The sequence below is a fragment of the Sinocyclocheilus grahami genome, unplaced genomic scaffold, assembly GCF_001515645.1.
Source record: "Sinocyclocheilus grahami isolate Dianchi unplaced genomic scaffold, SAMN03320097.WGS_v1.1 scaffold1673.1, whole genome shotgun sequence".
Classification (NCBI taxonomy): domain Eukaryota; kingdom Metazoa; phylum Chordata; class Actinopteri; order Cypriniformes; family Cyprinidae; genus Sinocyclocheilus; species Sinocyclocheilus grahami.
The window spans coordinates 41709-51898 of record NW_015506852.1 but is presented as its reverse complement, the minus strand read 5'-3'; the positions used below and the strand labels follow the sequence as shown (position 1 = coordinate 51898).

The 10190-nt window shown below is 38.3% G+C and overlaps 1 protein-coding gene and 1 pseudogene across 2 annotated transcripts in view; both read right to left on the bottom strand.

Moving 5' to 3' along the window:
• Positions 1-325, bottom strand: part of LOC107571947 (GTPase IMAP family member 8-like) — an 11028-nt pseudogene extending 10703 nt beyond the window's left edge.
• A 3427-nt stretch (positions 326-3752) lies between these two features.
• The window catches only part of mast1b (microtubule associated serine/threonine kinase 1b), a 40019-nt gene continuing 33581 nt past the window's right edge, over positions 3753-10190 (bottom strand). For both annotated transcript variants that reach the window (XM_016258337.1, XM_016258338.1), the window contains exons 23-27: positions 8562-8791; positions 8107-8229; positions 7888-8024; positions 7604-7791; positions 3753-6999 (exon numbers count right to left, since the gene is read on the bottom strand). In XM_016258337.1, the coding sequence (XP_016113823.1) occupies positions 5510-6999; positions 7604-7791; positions 7888-8024; positions 8107-8229; positions 8562-8791 (2168 nt within the window). In that variant the 3' untranslated portion in view covers positions 3753-5509. The remainder of the gene's footprint in view (positions 7000-7603; positions 7792-7887; positions 8025-8106; positions 8230-8561; positions 8792-10190) is intronic.

Here is a 10190-nt window from a genome sequence, read left to right as displayed (position 1 = left end):
TATATATATACATATATATATATATATATATATATATATATTTATATATATATATATATATAAAATATAATTTGTTACACCTTTGAAAACGATAGCATTTCAGCCTATAACTTCTATATTTCATTCTAATTTGATTTGTTGCCTACCCATTGTGGATGTTATTTCACCGTCACTGGGTTCAGTGTTGTGCCGAATTCTGACTCTTCAGCAGGTTCTTCCTCCCGTCCCATGCACACGCTTCACACGCTCTTCTGGAGTCTCACGTATTTGAGGCTGAGAAGCTCTTCAGGTCACGGCCATTTATAATCGATCTTTTTCACAATGCTAACCAAGACAGCATTAAGTGATCAAGAACGTGTTGTTAAAGTATCAAGTAACAAGCATGAATTAATTCAGATGAAGCCTAACAGAAGCGAGAAGTGAAACAGAAATTGAGCAGAGGCTTTGACAATGACATATTCACACATCTCTTATTACTTTTTGCACTTCTCTTTTTACTTTCAGTCTCAAAGTTTTACATTTACATCGAACTGGGCCTCATAGGGGTTGCAAATGGGCTGATATATGGGGCCCACCTTGGCTACCCAACTGGGACCCAGCTAATTTTGTCCTCAGTTTCCATGGTGGCCCCACATGGGTTAGCCCAGATGGGCTGATGATGGGACCTTGATGGGCTCCATATAGGGCCCATATGGGTAAACCAGGTAGCTCCCATTTGGTGCCTACATGAGTCTGCATACATGGGTTAGTGATGTGACCCAGCTGAATGGGAAAGTTATCAATGGGTCTGTCCTGTAACTAATGATGAACGCGCAGTTTGCAGAGAAGCATTTCAGTTGCTCACAGTGGACTGTCTGACTTAAAGAGATAGTCCACCTAAAAATGACAATTTTGTCATCGTTTACACACCCACAAGATGTTCCAAACCTGTAATAATTTATTTCTTCTGTTGAGCATAAAAGAAGATACTTTGAAGAATGTGGTGAATTTTTCATTTTATTTTCTTACCAGCAGCTGTTTGGTTACCCACATTCTTCATATTATCTTCTTTTGTGTTCAACAGAAGAAAGAACTTTATGCAGGTTTAGAACAACCTGGGTAAATTATGACAGAATTTTAATATTTTTAAAGTGACATACACATCTGTGCTTCAAGGTACAGGCCTATTGTTTTATTAAAATTTGGATAGTCTGTATAATATTCCATACATTATCAGAGCTTGGTAGACATAATTATTATATTTTTAGACATTATTAGACAGATGAATTAATAGTTTATAATTAATGTTAGACCTATTTATTAATGTATAATTTATATTAATCATAGATATATAATAAAAAATGTCATATACAATTTGGTAATTTTAAAAGTTAAAAAATGCTAAATTATTTAGATAAAAATGGGAAAAATAAATGTAGCCCTAATTTAAGCAAATTAATAAAATAAATAAATAATTAAAATTAATCCGATCCAGGTAACAGCTGAACTGTCAAAAAAGACTAATAATTAATAATTATAAATAATCTAATTTAAAATAACAATATTAATATGTTCTATTGGAAGTTTAAAATTTTTAGCGAAACTGCTTATACGTTACCTGAATAAATTCGTATCACTGCTATCGTGCCGTCATCCTGCCATCAGAGGTCACTCGTATCAGAATCAGATCAGAATGAGCTTTATTGCCAGGGATGTTTACACATACAAGGAATTTGTTTTAGTTACAGAAGCTCCACAGGGCAACAGACTGACTGTGACAGAACAAAAACACAGATAATAAAAAAATAAAAGTAAATAAAAAATAACAATATACAAATTGACAATTGTATGTACAGGTATATTACAATACACAGTTTTGTATGTACAGGTATATTAGTGCAAATTTGAAATGTAGACTAAGTATGTGTGTTAGATAAATAAGTGTGTGTATAGTGTATAAATAATGTTGTGTGATCCACAGTTATTGTTAAGTGTTCATGAGATGGATTGCCTGAGGGAAGAAACTGACAACATACACTCTAAAAAATGCTGGGTTGTTTCAACCCAATGTTGGGTCAAATATGGACTAACCCAACTGTTGGGTTAAAAAGTAAATTTAAAAATGTAACCAAAATTTAACCCAACAGTTGGGTTAGTCCATATTTGACCCAACATTGGGTAGAAATAACCCAGCATTTTTTAGAGTGTAACATATGATAACATAACATGACAACATATAGCGAACAACATAGAAACATTATTTACATCACTGGCAAAAATACGTTTTCATTATAATAAAGTGTTCCTTAATAGAACATATGTCAAAAAATGAAACATCTGAATAACTGAGTGTTCATAGTCTAATCTACAGAGCACTGATGAACAAAACAGTCAACATATATGTGAATTAATTTTACCCGTAGTGAATTTTTGTCAGTATTTCAATATTAAATCCTTAATCGTTCAAATTTGCTAGTTTTGACAAGCAACGCTATCATGTGCCTCGTCTCCAGCCAACAGCTTCCTGATGATTTGTTAATATGCAAAATATTATTATTAGCATACTGAGCAGAAATGTAAATTCAAAACGTACTAGTAACTATTAAGTTCAGGTTAAGTTAAGTTAAGTATTCAAGTTAAGTTAAGTAATTTTTCTTAACAAGTAAAGTATAATTAAATGCTAGTCGCTACTGGAATAAGTACTAGTATCTAATAAATAAGAACTAGTATCTAATGAAAAAGTATCTTAAAGATGTACTAGTACCTAAAGAACACGCACTAGCATCTAAAGAATAAACACTAGTTGTTAATGAATATGTACTAGTACCTCATCAAATATTAACTAGTGTCTAAAAAAATAAGTACTAGTAGCATGAAAATAGCTAGTACATTTTAAACATTAAAAGTTAAAATGGCTTGCCATAGAATAAGTACACTAAGTATTAGATCATTATACTGGGTTTAATCATATTACAATAGTGTTTGGTCTGAGGGAACAGAAAATGGTAAGAGTCATATTTTATTTTAACTGCAAACATGTGAAATTAATTTGCTGGCAACACTGCTTATACATATGTACAATTTTAAACTTTGATGTGCACATCATTTGTCCCAAATCCTGCTATAACTAAATATTTAATTTATCATTTAAGCATTTATATACAAACACAAGAGGACAGACAACACAAAACAGTTGGCTTATTCATTATTACTGCACTTTATTATTGATATTTTTAAAATTGCATTCATTTATAACATTGCCTGAGGTGAGAAATCATAAAAAATTTGAAATAAACAATGATATAAGAAGTGAATGTACAAAAAAATGCACAGGTAAAACCGTTTGAGGAAGATTTATGCAAAGCAGCGCAGTTTTTAATAATCAAACAGGGTGAAAATCATTAAAATAACGTTATAAACAAATAAATAAATACAAAGAGATAAATCAATAAAGTGCATTCTGTAACATTGCTTGTACTTGTTGCGTGAGTAACGGTGTCTAATCTAAACTCACTGACACGATCTATCCTACATACACACACTTCACAGCACAAACCAATCTGAAAACACAATAAAGGCATATACACCCTACTCAAATATTATTAAACTTATAAAATATGACATTATTCTTACAAAAAGTACTGTGGTGTTACCATGGTACAATGATGGTACCTGATATATACACTCTAAAAAATGCTGGGTTGTTTCAACCCAATGTTGGGTCAAATATGGATTAACCCAACTGTTGGGTTAAAAAGCTAATTTCAAAATGTAACCAAAATTTAACCCAACAGTTGGGTTAGTCCATATTTGACCCAACATTGGGTGTACCATGGAGTGTACCATGGATCATAGATACACCACTGAATCATTAACATATCCATGTATATTCAGGGCAATACCATCGTGTATGTCCAAAAAAATTGTATTATTGTGGTACTACGTCTAGATGAAAATACCAAAGAACATATTCAGGTTAATATATTTGGGTGAAGTGTAAAGTCCTCTATTGGCAATCAAGGATCAAGGATCGGCTGATTTGGAAGAAAATCATTGCATTATCATGGCACCAAACACTCCTAAGACATCACTAGATTCACTACACACAGAGTCTCCAAAGGACGTTCACACAAACGTGAGAGTGACCGTGTGATTTAAAGTGTAAACAGATTGTATCAGTTCCTCATGTAACATGAAGCCACTTCTAAAACATCGTTTCATCTCTTGCAGACCACTAGACGTTCACATGTCAACTTCCTATAAAAGTTGGACACAATGTAGCAAAAGTGAATTAAAAGCCCTGAATGGAGTCAAATGAAACACATCTACACATGTACCACCTCACACTTCACAAACTCTTCTGCATATACTAAAGATTAATTCAGGCTTCGTCAGATTTGTAAGAATTCAAGTGTATAATCCACAGTGCATTTACTGGCCTATAATATATATATTCTAACAGGATGACATCATAGTGACCTATTTTCTTCATAGAGTTCATCTAATAATCTCAATATCATTTCTTAACAATGTCATCCTTGAGGTTTTCCCTTCAGTCTCAGAGTGGCAAATTAAAACTATATATACTCTCCTTACTCCTTTCTAAAGACATTTAAATTCATCCACATAAAAGTCAACATGAAACGACATCTGCAACCCAATTTAATTCCATAACAGTCATGCTTCTTTTCCAAATCTGTTTATGCATTAAATTACTCTATTACTAGTCGGTAAAAAAGCTGCATTTCCTACTAAGTAGCTATTTGACTACAGACTTAGTCAGGGTGGATCAAATATTACATTTTATGCAGATTAAACAACATTGAAATCCATTAAGAAAGTAAACATGGTGAATTCTGATTTCATGTTGACTTTTGCTGGGCATTTCCAGTGCAAATGTAATTAAGACAACAGAAACAAGCACTTATACATGTGGTTCTGTCCTTGTGCAACAATTAATTCCCTTTTCCACCAGTTAAACCCTCCCAAACCTCTAGTTAGGCATTCTGTTGCCTCTAGTATAGCTCTACTGTTGGCAGTTTAACAGTATTGCTGAGGTACTGGACTGAGATTGTTTAAAGCTATGGTGTCGGTCACTAAGTAAACACTTTAACAACCTCACGTTTCTAAATCTGCCAAACTGATTGGTTGATATGGTGGTGAATGACAGGTCATGCCCTCTACAGACCGGGCAGGAATGATTGGATGTGCAGTGTTCACTAGCATTAGGTCTTTGTTTAATTTTTCATATCTAATTTTTTTGACTCATTGATTCACAATATACATGTAACATGCATCTAGAGAGACATACTGGTTTGTTCTACATCCACATACAATGGTGCATATATTCTTACAGCATATGCACAAACAAACATATTTGACAACGGTCATTTTGAAGCACCTTTACTTGATTTTTTTGTGTAATATCTTGGTTTGATGGCTGTAGAGTCTTTTGAACAGTCTGCATTTGGACAAATACTGGGAACACATCCTATTTAAAGTTCCGAACTGAAAGTTCCCATTAAGAATATTACGAATGCTTGGAAGAGCTCTTTGATGTCTTTTCAGGCTTTGACGATCCAGGACCGGGCCATGTTCCCGTCAAGCCACGGCGACTCCCAGACGAGGCCTCAGACTTTCCCAACGTGGTGGCTCGTTTGTCCTCATTGGCTTTGGCGCTGTCTTTGGCCTTGCCGCCATCTTGAGAGCCCAACTTCATCGGCCCGAGCACAGTTTTAGCCACACTGGTGAGCTGCATCACGAAGCCAGGAGATACAGCACGTGATTTGCTTGCACAAGGCGATCGGGCGGTTGGAGATGGAGAGGCTGGGGACTCTTCAGCTGCTTCCAGGCGACATCTTTCCTCTTGAGGGCCTCTGGTTGACCCCGATGGGGTTTGAACCTGTTCTTCAATGGTTTTGGACTGGGCAGGAACTGCTTCTGAGACTTTCGGTGCAGCAACAGGACTAGGTGCAGTCCCCTCAATGTTTAGAGGTCCTTTACCTGACTTGTTTGCTTCTGGAGCCATTGCCTGCGCAGTTTTCTCCTTCACTTGGATCTTTCCCATGTCTTTTCCATTTTCCAGCCCTTTGGGACCATCAGTTTGAAGGCTATGGGGTTTGAGTTCCTGTGCTCCAGAGCCCTGGACAACTGGCGTCTGCTCTGGGATCTTGGGGCCAGATACAACTGCTTCCTTTCCTGTCAAGACAACTGATATGTGAGAAGACTCAGACTTGGAGGCCACTTTCTCCTTCTGAGGTGGCTCGCCAGACTGGGTTGATTTAGGATCCAAGGTGGGTGCTACTGGTTGGGTTTTCGACGCAGTCCTTAAAACGACTTCACTTGAGTTGGGCTGCCTCGCTTTCTCCTCTGACTCTTGTCCCGCCAATGAGTCCTGCCTCCCGAGCTGCCTCCCCGGACTCATTGTGAGCTGGGCGGGCATGTGTGTTGGTGTCTGGTCGGGTGGAGAGGGCGGAGCCCCAGGCGTGTTCTCGCCCTCAATCTCCATCAGGCTCTGGAGGGCGTGTTCACAGTGGAACGACTCCCGCCGGTATTCAGCGTGCACAATTTCCAAACCATGCTTCCTCATGGACACGCAAAGCCCTCCTTTTCTGTCCGAGCCCACGGAAGACGAGGAGGATGGAAATGAAGGCGGAGGGGGTGGGCCGAGCTTCTCTGCCGACTGCACCCGTTGAAGAAGAGGCGAACGGGGTGGTTCTGCGCTCTTGGGCCGGGGGCGGGTGATTGGAGGAGAGGCGTGGAGCTTGGCGGGGAAGGCCTGTGTGGTGTTGGAGCTGCCGACGGTGTGTCCAGCGATGGGTGGCGGGGAAGACGAAGTAGGGGATGGCGTGTGAGCCAGCGGAGACAGAGGAATGTTCCCAGCGGATTTGCAGCGAGCAGAACGGTACTGCCGGTGGAGTTTGGGTGAGAGACCATAAAGAGAGCTCGGCCGCATGTGCTGAGATGTTGCAGGCGAGTTTGGCGTGCTGGGTCCTGGAGAACTGCTCTGAGACGATGCGCCTGAGAAGACAAGGACAGAACAGCTCAGAACCTCAAAGAAACTTGAAAAGGGCACACAATCAGTCAAAACACCCAGCACTGACTGAAGCCAAATATCAAAGGTTAATTTAGTTAATTGCAACGCAAGTCAAAAGGAAAGAAGCACCACGTGTGACAGAAATATCATCTTTAGTAGGTCAAATGTTTGTCAAATACATACAAACCCAATTCCAAGTGTGTTATCTCATGTTGCATGCATATGAACACAGACGCTTCTTGCCACAAACTTGATCTTCAGAGACCATGGATTCTGCATGAGGCACATAATGAGTGATATTCATGTATGTATTGCTATATCCACACTGTTGCAAGGGGCGCTAATACACACAGTTACAAACATTAAACAGCAACTCTATCGCCACCTTGAGTACTGTTGCTGTCGCTGTAATGCACTGTAATGCATGTTAAGTATATAAAACAAGACTACACACTTGTAATTTGTTAACAAAATGTATATACATATAATAAAAACTACTTGTTCAAACTAAAACAAGTATAAACAACACCACAGATTCAGCCAATGAGATTTGTAATATAATCATAAAGCAGTGGGAGGAGCTCTGACCGAGAAAGGCGGAGTCTGGAGGAGAGCGGTACGTCTGCGTGGGCGAGCGAGGTGACAGGTTGTGTGTCGGCGATCCAGGTAGACTGTCTCCAGACGACAGCGAGCGATTCAAAGAGGACAGACTATGACTGGTGTGAAGCAGGTTGGACTGTTTTGTGATCTTACGAAAGAGAGAGCTGCGCTTCTTACTGCAGACAGACAGAGAGAGAGGGGCAAATTGAGTAAAGCAATTACTGTATATAAATGTGGTGTACGGTTCTGTAAATATATTTGCTCTTTCTGACCTCTCTTGTCCATCTTTTGCGACTGACTTCTTGTTGCGTCTGGCCATCTTGGCTTTGTAGCTCAGCTTCCTGGCCGGTCCGATCTTTATGGACGTGTTTTCGAATGGAGTGGTTGTGACTGTCACTTTGCTTTCACTCTGAAAATGTAATGTGCCATGTTAAATGTATTGATTAATATCTCTGTAATGTTATTATCAGGTGTGTTTGTGATGCCCACACCTTCAGAATGAGCTCCACCACCTCTGTGTGCACCAATCCGTGCACAGACTCCCTGTTCACATGGGTGATGAGGTCACCAGCACAAAGCCCCGCCTCCTGGGCCGGCCCACCAGACTCTACATGCTGTGATTGGACCCTTGCCGCTGTCGCCTCTGGCTTGCTTAGTTGGGGACACTTCATTTCCAGCGATATCGTTGACTTGATTGCAAAGATATTATTTAAACTGAGCTGGATGTTGACATCACTGAATTCAATGATGAACTGTCTTTAACTGAAAAATGAGTGTTTACTATTGTCATTTTGCATTATTGACACTATTTTCCTAATTAATGCTGTTCAGTTGCTTTGACACAATCTGTATTGTTAAAAGTGCTATATAAATAAAGGTGACTTGACTGACTTGACATGTAACTCATTCTTTAGCTATAAATGAGAAGAGCGTTATGTTTCCGTACCCAGACCATGTGATGCACGCTGTAGACGTTACTGTCGCCCATGTAGACTCTGATGGCACGCAAGGTGAAGCCGTACTTCTTTCCAGAGCGATGGATAGTGATTGGTGAGCGCAGGAGATTGACTGTAGGCGAGTAGTCACGACTCGGAGACGAGTCACGAGACGAAGGATTGGAGGAGATGGAGCGAGGAGACATGGGACTGGCTAGAGGTGACGTACCATGCTGCTCAACTATGAAACCAAACATCATAATATTACAAAAGCTCATGTCAACGCCATGTATATTGAAATGCTTGATAATGCTTGACTAAAAATAATTATTCAATTAATGTACAAAGGTACGGAAGTTCTAAGCGGCCATGCATTATTTTTTTTTCCCCTTCTTGTTTTCTCGTTATAACGACTTATTTTCTCGTTATATCGACATAACGAGAGTTGTTTTCTCGTTATAACGACTTATTTTCTCGTTATATCGACATAACGAGAGTTGTTTTCTCGTTATAACGACTTATTTTCTCGTTATATCGACATAACGAGAGTTGTTTTCTCGTTATAACGACTTAATTTTCTCGTTATATCGACATAACGAGAGTTGTTTTCTCGTTATAACGACTTAATTTTCTCGTTATATCGACATAACGAGAGTTGTTTTCTCGTTATAACGACTTAATTTTCTCGTTATATCGACATAACGAGAGTTGTTTTCTCGTTATAACGACTTAATTTTCTCATTATATCGACATAACGAGAGTTGTTTTCTCGTTATAACCACTTAATTTTCTCGTTATATCGACATAACGAGAGTTGTTTTCTCGTTATAACGACTTAATTTTCTCGTGATCTCGACATAAAAAAAGTTGTTCTCTAAGTTACAAAACTGCGCCAACAGGTGGCACTATTGACCTGAATATAACTGATGGGGTGTTGTAGGCTATACTGTATGTCCACTTTACTGTACGCGTTTGGAATAGAATATGAACGACCTCGATCGCTATAATTTGTACAGTATTGTTCATTAGGCTACTGACATTTAATTCATTCATAAATGTTAAATGCTTGAATCAATATGACTATTTTGTGTATTAAGTTCTTGCTAGATGCATGAGTTTCACCAACGCGTTCTGTGTCATAAAATAATAACTGCTTATTAAAACCAAGGTTGACGTCACTGTATTCTGTTTGCACCTATATCTTTATTTGTGCTTCTTTGAGGTACATTATTGTTAGATAATAAGCGGGTGTTCTGTTTATCTACAGTTGGACAGGCTTCAACGACGTAGGCTATTTGTAATGTGCCTCTTTTCCTTATTATTAATCTTTATTGTTAATCATTAAATGTATATTGATAAGAAATGTGATTTATATGTAAAGTGTATAGGCTAATTTAATTCAGTGATGTTCTACAGTGTTGTAATCGTTTGTGTTTTCTACATTTCTTTGTGGAAACCACACAAACACACACACAAATATACACACACATACACACATAGCTACACATGAACGCTCTTTTCAAACAGAAGCTTGTAACGCACATGATATCAGTCACAGCATATAATGACTACTAAAAATTACAAATTATATATAATTTTCTTTCAAATAAAAGGAAAATTGAAAGTGAGTTGAATCCAAG